This window comes from Hypanus sabinus, chromosome 3, assembly GCF_030144855.1.
Source record: "Hypanus sabinus isolate sHypSab1 chromosome 3, sHypSab1.hap1, whole genome shotgun sequence".
NCBI classification, from domain to species: Eukaryota; Metazoa; Chordata; class Chondrichthyes; order Myliobatiformes; family Dasyatidae; genus Hypanus; species Hypanus sabinus.
In genome coordinates, this window is record NC_082708.1 from 54276982 (window position 1) to 54290419 (window position 13438).

At 39.7% G+C, this 13438-nt stretch overlaps 1 protein-coding gene across 1 annotated transcript; it reads right to left on the reverse strand.

Annotated features, from left to right (window-relative positions):
- Window positions 1–1968: 1968 nt before the first annotated feature.
- Window positions 1969–10150, reverse strand: LOC132390762 (high-affinity choline transporter 1). Its single transcript, XM_059963311.1, has 8 exons — window positions 9967–10150; window positions 8952–9065; window positions 7642–7797; window positions 7257–7405; window positions 6985–7128; window positions 6566–6719; window positions 5363–5580; window positions 1969–3402 (listed from the first exon to the last, which is right to left on the reverse strand). The coding sequence occupies exons 1-8, from the start codon at window positions 10148–10150 to the stop codon at window positions 2767–2769; spliced, it is 1755 nt and encodes a 584-aa protein (XP_059819294.1). The 3' UTR covers window positions 1969–2766.
- Window positions 10151–13438: the final 3288 nt, after the last annotated feature.

Consider the following 13438-nt stretch of genomic DNA (forward strand, 5'->3'; position numbering starts at 1 on the left):
GTTCATTTCTTAGCCCCCATTCAAATCCAATTAACAAAAGATATTCAAAGGCATCCCATTTTTAACTCCTCAACCACAAATAGATTTCCTGCAATGCTTTAATGATTGGAACAGGTTAAATACGTTCTTTCACTCTCAGAATGTCATGTCTCCACAAGTAAAGGCTTTGCCTTCTATCAAACCTTCACTTTACAACATTCAAAATTTCTGATCACCGTGAAATTAAATTGTTAGAGTAAAATTTTTAGAATTGTTACTGCAAGCCTTAGCAATAATCCCTGAATGTCAATATTTCAGATGAATTAACACAACATTATTCAGGAATGTGTATATTGAGAAGATGGCCATTTTGGCTTAAAAGGTCAACCTTGCCTGCTGTCTTATTAAATTCTTCAATACTTTGTTGTTAGAAATCTAATATTTAATTCTTTATATTGCCTATGTGATGTATTTGTCTGATTGTATATTCCACTGACCCATGCTATTTTAAAAATAAATTCTATTTGCTTTCCTTTATTACTTCTAATGTTAATATTTTCAACTTATTGCTCCTTTTTTTAAAATCCCTCAGCACAGCAAAGCATTTGCCTAAATCAACTTTTCAAATTTGCAAACTATGGTGAACTTTCAAGTCAGGCTAGTTGAGAAAAAAAGAGCAAGCACCATCACATGAATTGATATTAAACAGTGAGGTATTAAGATCCAGAAAAAAAGGAAAAGAAAAAGAATTGGGCTTCATAAATGGTATTTATGACACACTAGGTGATGTTGAAAGAAAACTAGAGGAATAATATCCAGATGTTATGAGTTGGCAATTATTATTGATACTGAAACCGGAAGAGTGCAAATCAAGGAGTTAGTGAATCTAAATTCCTTAGAACACAATCTCAAAATCATTGACTCCTACTGAGTTTGCTGGATTAAAGATTGTGCCCTCTACCCATGCACCTGGGAACTTTCATAGATACCACCTTTCAGAATTTGTTGCCTAGATCTTGTTAGCCTCTTCTACATCCTCCTCATCCTCTGATTAAAAGCACTGATTTGATTCTCTTTTGAGGCATCATGAGAATACCTCAATTTTACACATAGCATGAACCCCATGGGTAGGACTCATGTTTGTCCTAAAATGCCTCTGTTCAGGGTGGAGATTTCCAGACTCCAACTTCTTGACAACAGTTACCACTTAACAAGAAGTTATAAACCTCTCGAATAAAGTCTACACCAATTTTTACTAATGCTGAATTGTTTTCCAAGGTGTTCAATTGTTCCCTCTAGAGTAGGTATAGGGGTCTGCTGCAGATCCTGAGGAATTTGGCCCCATGTGGCAGAGAGAAAGCAAAGTAATACTGCAAAAAAATATGATCACCTACCAGGTGAAAAACACATCTACATTCTGTTACCTGTTCCAGGTGGCCAAAAGGCAGAACATTATTCCATTAAACATTAACAGATTATAAAAATATATTAAAGTCCAAATCCTGCATTACATTTACAGCACTTGATCTGAAATATTTTATTTAAATCTCATGATAGAGTGTGGTACAAAAACAAATATAAATAAAGTCTATGTATTCAATTTCCTTAGCCTCAGAAAAAAATCATGTTAATAATGTCTTAGAAGAAATTTCCTGCCCCTCAGTTTTTAAAATATCTCTAGGTTTGCTCTTTAATTGAACAGTGGTCTTCACAATTAGAACAATAAATGTAATCTAAATTATAGTTTGATTGGTACTGCAGATTTCAAAGATGCAGATACTATTGAAATCTATCTAGTTTCATAAATAGATTGCTATTCTAATCCTAAAGATTAATGACACTCAATTGTTATATTCATTTCATAATGTAACAATTATAAGTTACTTGTACAAATAAGTCACTTGTACAAATATCACTTTGGTTATTGTAAATGAGAAATAAATTTGCATGATTTGCTTTTAACAAACAATCCAAATGTGATGAAAGAGGATCTAAGTTATCAATTCAATGATTAATTAAAAGAGTACTATGGGGGAGTATCATTAAATATTTTGAAACTTTATTAGTTATAAATAGCCAAATACTAACTGACATCCCAGCATCCATTATTTATGTATTCACGTTGATTATTGCTGGTGTTCCTTTCCGTGTCTTGTGGCGCATTGAGTGTCTCTTGTAGTTCTTTAGCATTTGTCTGTGTTTTTTTACGAGGCCGAGTTGCTAGCTCGATGCTCGACCCAGCATGTGCAAAGAGCCGCCAGATTCGAACCCAGGACCACTGGCTTCAAAGTCTGGTGCAGATGCCACTATACCACTGGCCAGCTATATTGATGTATGCTCGAACCTATATAAAATGTATAGGTGCATGAAGGTGGGAAAATAAATGGACAAATATATTGCATCTGTAAAAGTTGAGATAATTATTTCATGGATAAAATGCTGGGGGAATGAATTCATGATTCCATGTATATAAAGCCACACAACACCACTCTATCCACATAAATGATGGCACTATGTATCTGCACTATAGCAATATAAAGTTGCTACAGTCCATGATCTACCTAGATTTAAAATTTATAGCTCAACTTGATTTCACATGTATGAATTAAAACAATACTGTACAACAGTATTTAAGAGAATAATTATCAGTAAAGCACTGATATAAACAACCTTCCTTGCTAAAAATACCAATGCCTGCTAAAATGCTAATTTAATTTATATTATTAATTTATTGTCTTTGATTGCCTATAATTGCACTGAACACTGAACACATGAAAGGGTGTAGCATCAATCATTGTCTGACTTAGAAAATTCAGGAGTTGTCACAGTGTCTTCAAATGCTACCTTATTGGTGAAAGCAGCATTGAGTGAAGCACTGTTCTTTGCATTAACACGTACCAGCTCGGACAAAGTAATATTGTCATGGTTCACCAAAGATGTTTTGTCCATGTTTTCCTTACTGTGTTGTGACACAACGCTGTCAAGGAAGTCTAACTTTTGTGGCAATATTCCACTTTCGAACAGGTGCTTGGCCAGATATGAAACACCAACGTTGCCCAGGAAGGAGAATAACATGGCCATAGTTTTAAAGGGAAATCTTTGAACATAAACAGGATCAGCTCCAAATGTATGCTCTAAGTAACATCCAGGGTAAAAAATAAATGGCTGCATATGTAAATATGGTTCGCCGCCACTAATTCGAAGCAAAAAGCCAATGACATATCCAGCAATGGAGCCGTAAGTGTTTGTTCCCTTGATGAAGAGCACTGATATTAACTGAGGGAAGATAATAACGTAGACAAGATCTGAGCTCAGATACCAGAGGCCATAGATTGACTTAGCCAACAGTGCCATAGATGTTGCAGCTCCTCCAAACAGGAATATGGTGATTCGCATTACCCACACTATTTCCTTGTCTGTGGCCTGCAATAAATAATTATTTTGAGAAAATATTAATTACCATGACATGACTGTGAGAAATTAAAGTAATCTGGGTTTCCCACAAGAACTGAATTCACAGAGTATACAAATGAGATGAGTATATTGCACCATTCTCTTTAGCAACCTAACATCACTGAGGATTACAGGTCTCTCCCTTAACCTCTGTTGAAGTATAGACTTTGACCTACAAAACAACAACTATTGTACCATTTATTGTACAACTTCATGTTTAGCTACTTTGTACAAAAGAATTATAGCATGATGTAGGACAGCAACAGGCCTTTTGCCATTGGGAGCTCTTTAAAATAATTATTTATACCACTGAACCCTGTAATTTATTTCACTTAAGCTATTTATTCACTCTCTTCCTGCAAGTTATTAATAAAGTTGCTTCCACTATTTTCAGGTAATGCATTCCAAAAAATTACTTTACATGGTTATTTCTTTTGCTATTTTTATTAGGTTTGTGATTCATTTCATTTGATGTTTGGCACTTGATCATTTAGAGTATTTTTCTTTTCAAGATTCAAGATAGTTCACTGTCATTCCCTATACACAAGTGTAAGGAGAATGAGGTAATTGTTACTCCAGACTTGATGCAGCACAAAAATCCACAAAAGATGAAGAACACAATAATATTCCAAAAAAAGTGTTTGTACTTCCATGACGTGATGCTAGGTTAATAATAAGGTAGTGGTGGAGTTACTGGGTGGAGGTGTTGATCAGTCTCATTGCTTGGGGAAAGTAGCTGTTTTTGAGTCCGGTGGTCCTGGCATGGATGCTACATAGCCTCCTTCCTGATGTGAGTGGGACAAACTGTTCATGAGCAGGGTGTGTGGGATCCTTCATGATGTTACTGGGCCCTTTCTGGCACTGTTCTGTATATACATATCCTTGCTGGCAGTTAGGCTGGTGCTAGTGATGTGTTGAAAAGTTTTGACTACCTGTTGTAACACCTTTCCTATTTGCCGCAGTGCAATTTCTGTACCAATCAGTGACACAGCTTGTTAGGATGATCTCTACTGCACATTTGTAAAATGACGTAAGTATGGATGTGCAAAGTCCAGCTGTCTTCAGAAAGCAGAGGTTTTGGTGAGCTTTCCTGAAAGCGTAGGATGTATTCTGGGACCATGAGAGGTTGTGTGTGATGTGCACTCCCAGGAGTTTGAAACTACTTGCAGTTTCCACTGCTGTTCCACTGATGTAAAAAGGGGGTGTGCATGACGTGAGTTCTCCTGAAGTCAATAATCATTTCCTTTGTCTTTGACATTAAGGAAGAGGTTATCTGTCTGGCACCTGCTCCCTTTAGGCCATCGTTACCATCGTTGTGATGAGTCCCACCAATGTCTTGTCATCAGAAAACTTGATGATGTGATTGCCTGGGTGTTTGGCCATGGGTGAGCAGAGTGTGCAGCAGTGGGCTCTGCACACAACCCTGGGGCGCACCCATATTGAGGATGATGTTGTGCATCTTGACTATCTGAGGACTGTTTGTTAGGAAGTTGCACAGTGGTGTAGTTAGGCCAAGGAGTAGGAATCTGGTTACCAAGGTCAGTGGGACAGTCGTGTTGAATGCCCAACTGAAATCCAGAAACAGCATTATGACGTGAGTGCAAATGAGCGAGAATCTGCAGATGCAGGAAATCCAAGCAACACACACAAAATGCTGGAGGAACTCAGCAGGCCAGGCAACATCTTTGGAGCAGTTCTGTCAGTAAACATATTGGTATTTCTGACTTTGAATATCATTTTTCTTAAATCTCTTCTTCCCCCCCCCCCCCACATAAACCCATTTCATTCATTTTGGAGAAAATATTATTTAATTAGAATGAATATGATGCAAGAACATATTATGTATTTCTAAATCCTAAAAGCACAAAATCATCAGTGACTCCTTGCTTGTAAGAAAATGAATTACCACTGTATTGAAATCTAAGCTTACCTCTTGTCTGAAAGCAAGATGGTAAATATTCCGAGCGAACATAGAACTTGCTGATAAGATAGAAGAATCAGCCGAAGACATCACTGCAGCAGAGACTGCGCCAAGGCCGAAAAAGGAGACGTAGGACGGGCACAGATGCTGCAGCACTATGGGCAAAATCATGTCAGTCTCATTCCTGCTTTTAGGGTCCGGCAAGCCATAGGAAGTTTGATTCCAGTCTAAAAAAAAGGAAGATCTTAATATAAATGACACGCAGTTCATAATAATCTGTGGGCAAAAAGGAATTTATTCAAATATTTCATTCATATAAATTGTGGCAAGAAGAATTTTCATGGTTTGTAGTTTAGATAAATCTTTAATTTGTCAACATGTAATAGCAACATGGAAATGATATATGTTCAAAACATGAAGTTGATAGCCTTCCAGTATAATCAGTGAGGAAATAAAGACTATGGATCTTGGTTTACTGATGTATTTTAAACGACTACAGCCTTTGACAGATAATTCCTGCTAAACATAACTGATACAAGCTAGTAAAAGATGGGGCTTCGCAAATGGTTTAAAATATTCATCTATTACAATTAGACTGTGCGGATAACTAGACAATGAAGGAGTAAATGCTCCAATTAGTCAGTTGCATAGCTTGACTGACACTATATGTGGGGGGGCTTTCATTTGGTTGTCCTTTGGTATCACAAAAATGTTTGAATTTACGAAAAGATATATACTTAAAATATAGCTATATATATAGCTTTTTCACCCATTAACCAGTTAAAAATCATGGCCAAGTTCAATCACTTTTAGGCTCTTTGATGGGTAGCTGTGAGTTCCAAAAATGCCTTTCAATGATTTGCCTTTCTAGATAAAATGCTGGCGTACAGTGGTGGGACACTTAAATGTGCCGCACAAAGATGGACATATTGCTTCATGTTTTGAAATGTTCAGGGAGCAGTAAAAATTTTAAATGCGAACACCGACTCTTCATACAAAGTACATTTATTGAACTTCAAAAAATAAGGAAAGTAGAATAATTGCAGTCGAATGAAACAGAATGGCAGCATTCTTAAGATCTCTCAAAGGATATAAATGGCAATATTATGGGGAAGAGATTAAAGAAACCGATTTACTGCACAATTATTCAGAGGATTGAATGGTTCAGATGTAATGCGTCAAGGTGATACAGTGCGAATGAGTCTGTTTTACCAGTAGATGCTCCTATTGCACCGATTAGTACAGACGGGATGGCCATGACTATGCAGCCGAAGGCAGCGAGAAAGGAGAGGACTTGTGCATAGGTAGCAGAGGAAGCGGAAAGGACTCTCTGAAAATAGACCTGCCATGGGATTCCACCCAGCATCTGAAAAGATTAAAATATATCATAAAACAGAATAAATTATTCACCAAGTCAGGCAACATCAGTGGGATAGATAGTGCCGTGTAATTCCAGCATCCTCCCTTAATTCTGAGTTCTGGCATTCAAAGGAAATGATACAGATTTTGATATAGATTTACAATGAGCAATTTAGTCAGTTTAGCACAAACTTTATTTATTTTCCTCGCCGATACTCAATACACTGAATATGGACCTCACCAGGAAGCGATCAATTCTAAATAGGCCATACCAGTAACAGGAAGTTGTCTATCCAGTTTAAACTGTCCTTTGAATTTATCGTTCCCATCCAAGGCTCCTGATGAACTTCATGGTTTGCGGTCGTGGTAATGTCTGTAACTGCGGGATTTAACATGGCGAACGGTATACTGATCCACTGAAATAAAGAATTTTAATATGTTGAAACGCTGGCGTACTTATCTTAAGCTTAAGATTATATTTGAGCTCCCATTCGTTTGGATTCCGATTGAAACTCGCACAGAGTGTTTTCGCCTTGAAGCTTACCAAACCCAAGAAGATGCAGAACAACTGGACCACATCCGTGTACGCGACCGAGTACAGTCCACCCATCAGAGTGTAGAATATCGCGATCACCGCAGAAATAATCACCGACAAGCTTATATTGATGTCCACAATGACGCTTAAAGTTGCACCTGGAAAAGGGAAGTTCAATGCCTTAATACTGTGATTTTAAAGACTATATTCTTTCCATCAAGTAATTGCTCCACCATAACATCTCGCACTTTGAACATCGAAACGACCCGTTTGTTTATTTCGCTGTATAACCCAAATGGTATCTTTTCCTTTGAAATGTGAATGGAAAACGTATTGACCTTGCTGCAATTCAAACCGCGATTTCCCTCGACAAGCAAGCTCTTTGTGGAGTTACCTAGCGCGGAGAGTATGGCTGCGGACCAGAAGATTTCTCCCAGGAGAGCGGGGATGAAGAGCAGTCCCCCCATTCGTTTGCCGTAGATCTGCTGAAAAGGGTCCAACATGGTCACGTAACCCCGCGCACGCATGGGTTTAGCGAAAAACAAGCCGCCTGCAAAACACAGATCTAAATCAGAACGTAAACACCAGCCTCAGTTATTACAATGAAAAAATGCATTTAACTTCCCGCTCTCGGAATTCCATTAACACGATGTCCAGCCACCGCTAGAATCGGAAACTCAGTATTTATTTCAACCAAGCACACAAAAAAATTGTGATACCGGAATTCAGAAATAAATCATGAAATGCTGCAAATGTTTGCGGACCAGACCCAGAGAGATGAGGCTTTGTGTCAGATCAACACGGACCTGAAATGGCCACAGACTCAATCTGACCAGCGGTGCATTTACTATCTGCATTTGACTACGTATTGTCCTATAAATACATATGTTATATTAGAATCTGAATGAAATTTCTCTGCGTGGTATCATATCCACGTAATGTATACTGTTCAGAAGTCGCTTTGTACTTACTAGGTTTAGTTGTACACGCTTTGCCAATTTATATTTTAATGTCTATGAATGTTCTTTTTCGTTATCTTGCCAGTCATAAAAGCTGCCGAATATATTAGATCCTAGCTTGAATCTTATACGAGTCGTCACGGTAAGAATATAGCACTGGCTTGACATTTCTTCAGGTGACACAATCCACAAGTGATAAAAGTACAGCGAATGAAAGCTATGCTTAAGAGTTAAGAATGGAGAGTTAAACCCAGATTATTATTTTCTCATTATTGCAACCCCCCCCCCCCTTAAAATGATTACATTTTGAAGCATAAGCGGGTTTACACGATTCAGATTTTCTGGCAATGTAAATATTACCGATTTTCCGGCAAACGGATTAACATGATCTCCGTCATACTCGATATCCGTTCCCACACCAATCTCCCACAGACTGGCAGCATCAATCAACTCTATATCAATCTCTTCAGAATTGATTTGGAAGTTTTAATTATTGAATTAAGACAATAGTTAAATTATTGTTGCGTGTTAACCAGCTCTACACTAGTCTGTATTGAAGGACTGCGTGATGAGTTTTGAATGAATTGCTTTCTGGAACTGATAGCTTCTCTGCGATTGTGTTTGTTAAATTTAGTGATTGCGGACAGCCTGCTGAATAGGAGTGGGCTGACTGTGTTGATTGCTGAAATAGTGGAAGCCTACAATTCATTTAAATTGTACATTCCCTTGTAGTGTCAGTTCATACCTACAACCAGGCTGAGTGCGTATCCGAAGGGAGCCTGTGCCCAGGCTAAGCCGTACCCAGGGACATAAACCGCTTCTGCTGTGCCATTGATATAACCACCGCCAACCCAGGTCGCTGCCATAAGAAAAAGAGGGGTTTGGTTAATGAAATATACAGCGGCACTTCGACCCAACGGTAGCGTTCTAGGCTACCACTTCCAATTGTTGTTCCAACATAAACAAATTCGAGGTATCTTGCTAAGAAGAAGGCACTGCAGAGTATTTCTAATTCGCCCGCCATCAAATTCTGCACGTGGAGCCTGATTTACTAATACATCCTAGGAACTGTTAATGAATAAGCTACAATTATGGTGAGTAATGTATTTGGAAAGACCAGTACCGCGACTATAGTTAGATTTCGGCTTCCTTTTTTTTGAAGCGGCGTCTGTTTTCAATGTTGGGCTGTTCCCACTTCGACCAATTTTTAATGGCTGGATGTGACTTTGGTGGACAACAAGCCATTCTTTTTAAATAATGCTTTATTTAAACTTTTTGAAGAATTTATAGCTTTGTAATAAGCTGGACTCTTGGCAGTTCCTCTTCCTGTGGGTTTAAAAGGATGTGTCCAAGCCTCAACGTAGTTGGGAGCGTACCCAACACTATTTGTATTTGGCTACGACGGCAGCGCCAACCCGGGCAACAGGAGCTGCCGTCTTTCACTTCATCGCGCCCGCTCAGACTGATCAATAGCGAAACTATCCCCGACAACTTGAAATCGGAGCAAAATTTAAAGAAAGAAAGTTCTGTGTGGGGTGGGGGCGATCAGCGGGGCCAAGCAGCGTCTACGAGGGCAGAGGAAAGTGATGGTGGACGTTTGAGGTCCTGCTGCAGGATCTCGACCCCAATCCCTCTCCCTTCCACAAGATGTTGCTGACCCACCGAGTTCTTCCACTAGTTTTTTATTACTCCGAGTTCGAGGACCTGCGGTCTCTTATAAATACAGAATGAGAACGGGATGACAAGCCGGGATTACTCACCCGTCATGGTGAATCCACCAACCAGTAGACCGATATCCCTTTCCCCGATCATTATGGCTTCACTCCGAGCGATTGCTCCTTGCGAGGCTGAGTTTTTACTTTTCCAGGCTGCCCATAATCCAACGAATAAGATTAACAGGTAAAACAGGACGATCGCTACAATCCCGTCGATGTGAACAGTCATGTTCCTCTTGTAATGAAGCGAGCAGAAACCTGCAATAGGAAGAAACATCCAAACCCCTGTTACTTGGAGTACATGGATTAGTAATAAAGAACAAACACAAAAAGCTCTCCTTAAGGACACGTAACCTGCTACAATGGCTGTTGTTGTCTGCGCTTTATTAATTGCCAACGCAGACGGCAATCAGAAGGTTTCATTTTAAAGAAGCCGTGGTCATTATCATTCGGGTGTGGCCAGTTTTCCCGATAGGTGCAATTCTCGGAAATGCGTCCCCACAGTGTTTAGACCGAACAATCCATACAAGCAGGCGAAAGGGGCAGGGCGGTTTGCGAAGACCGGCCGTCTGAACACCAGCAAATCTGTCCTTGTTGGGAAGGGTCACCAATTCCCTCGGTTGGTTTCTGAGAATTAGGATCTACTTTGTTGTTGCTATTCCCGTGATTGCCGTTTCTTTACGAACCGTCGCTACTCTTAGACATACCCGCGACGGAGATAACAGCCGCGTAGCGATTAAACAATGCCTTGTCAATAACGAAACTTGAATCTCAAGGATACACCCTAGGGCTAGGCTGATCAGTTCGCTTTCACGCAAATTTGGACCATATTTAACCCATTTTTTGCACACAGTGAGCAGATAAAGCAAAAGGAATTGACAACTGTCAACGGGGATTGACAGCTAAACTATACAGACTCTTCCTCGGAACTGGACCCACAAACGAAGTTTGTTCCTCCCACAAAGCCAACTAACTCGACAGCATTGTTTAGTTTTGTGTCAAATGCCCTGTACCTGCAGTTACGAGTCCACGCTGTGATCAATTGGACAGCAATGGTGAAGAGGCAAAGAGCGTTAAAGCATTTATCGTCGTACGAGCGTACAAGGATGCTCCGCGGCCAAGTAATGCAGACACTTTCCCCATCGCAGCATTCTGTTCGGAAGCTAACACTAAACCGAGCTGCCCAAGCACAAGCACTTTCTCAGCCCGGTCCTCGTTCGTACTTTAAAGATGCGGGGCCGGAGAAGACCACGTATCAATTCTTAACACGTACACAGGCATGCATTATTATCTTTACAAAGTGATACAACGAACCCCCCCCCCGCTTCTGTAACAGTGGTTTTCAGTCCGCCGACCCACCTTTCAACGTGCTGCGTGTGACTCCAGTCCAGAGAAGGGTTTATGAGGACCAGCCCGACCACAGACCCTGGATGCCTGGCTCGTCCTCAGACACTTTTCACATTGGTTTATAGAGGCGACGTTTTCGTCAGCAGCTCCGGATGAGGAAAGAGACGAACGTCATCTGGATCGGAAAGAAAGCCCCCTATGAATAATTTGGATTTGTCAGTTTTGGTCTGAAATTCGTTAAACTCGGAGGGCGGCGGGTGGGCAACATTGGAAATAGCTTGACACACAATATGTAGTTTAATTAGTTTAATTAAGTAAAGATAATATATATCATTCTACGTGACGTCTTTCATTTTCCCAGCATATGTATAACTTTGAGTCTATTTATGCTGTACACGTACTTCCTGAAAACCCAGGAGGATAAAATGACTCCCAAGAAGAATAAATCACTGGACATTGGCTTATCCATGGGCTGCTGGTAGTTCACCTTTGAAGCTTCGTTATTTTCGAATGCAAAAGACTATTTGCAGAATGTCTTAGAAATAGTTAATGAAAAGGTTGTGGTGTAAAAAGGCCATCAATACCAATGGCCATTGGACCGCAGGCAACGACATTCAATGTCCAAACAATGTAATAACTTGGACTGTAGCAAAAATTCCTGAACAACACTGGCTCTTGTGAAAATGAGAGGAAGTGAGTGGAAGTGATGTATTAGAAGAAATGAAAAACAAAGTGGCTACTTCACGCCAAGTTGGTTTGGGGTGTGGAGTCGAAAGTGAGTCTTGGTTAGATAATCAAAGAGTTATCCTCGGAACCCTCACTATGTTTGTTATTTAGACTTCAAGAAATTGTGGAGTAAGTTTAAAAGCGCCTGGAAGGCCATCATTCCTGAATCATTCCTAGTTCCATGCAGAATTACGAAGACAAGGACCAATGGGTGACTGGAGAGCAAATACAAGAGAGCTTCAGTTCTTGGTGTTTTGGGACAAATTCTTGGACAGGAGGTAACTCTTCAAAAATGACAGTTTGTACCTTAACTGGGAAGGGATCAAATACCTCCTGGAGAGGCACAATAATGTGGTTAGAGGATGGCTTTAAGACAAATTAGGATCAGCTTGGGTACCAGCATATAAAAGTAGAAAAAAAGGAAAAAAGGAATAAATGAATCTTTATTGCATAAAGATGCAATAATACACTCAATACTGAAGAAGGAATCAGTACTATATTTAATTGGGTAGTCCTGAAAGGGTTTCAAGGAATCCAAAAGCAGGTTTAAATCTATGTGTGCAGATCCACAAATTATAGCAAGTAACAATCACTCCCAGCCACAAGGAAACATGCACTGTAACAATGAAAAATTGATTAACAATGATGGAGCACTTAATGTTTATTGTACACAAGTGTTCAGAAAATGTGTCAATGCTGATTAGGGAGCAAATGCAGTAATGGAAAGAGATTGTGTCCTTGAGGGGATAAGGACAAACTCCATTTGATTAGCTCTGAGAAGCAAAATGGTTTGATCACAATACCTGGTGTTTTACAAACCTCTGAGTTGTGTGTGTGTGTGTGTGTGTGTGTGAGTGTGTGTGTGTGTGTGTGTGTGTGTGTGTGTGTGTGTGAGTGTGTGTGTGTGTGTGTGAGTGTGTGTGTGTGTGTGAGTGTGTGCGTGTGAGTGTGTGTGTGTGTGTGTGTGTGTGTGAGAGAGAGAGAGAGAGAGAGAGAGGGGGGGGGGGAAGAGATGTACTGTAATTCTGCAAGGAAGTCACGAAAAAATCCAGGTGTAGTTACAGTGAAGGACTTTTGATCATTTGTATAATGATTAGTGCAATGCTAAAGTAAAGGAAACAACAGCGAAAAATTTCTAAAACGTGTTCTAATGAATGTCATTGACCAGTATGTTGTTAATCCAACTTGGAAGAAGACCTTGATAGACCTTAGGCTACAGAATAAACCAGCATCCATGGAATAACACTTAAACAAGAGTAATATTGGTATGAAAAAGTTTGTTAGTAATGGAAAAGCACTATGAGCAATCTGAATCAGAGGTTTTTAATGGTAGAGTGAGATCTTCCATGGAATAAGACAATATCTAGCCAAGAAAATGTGGAACCAAAAAATCAAAGGCAAAAATTGTGGCGAGACAGGAGATGTTCTTGTAAAGGCCATGTAC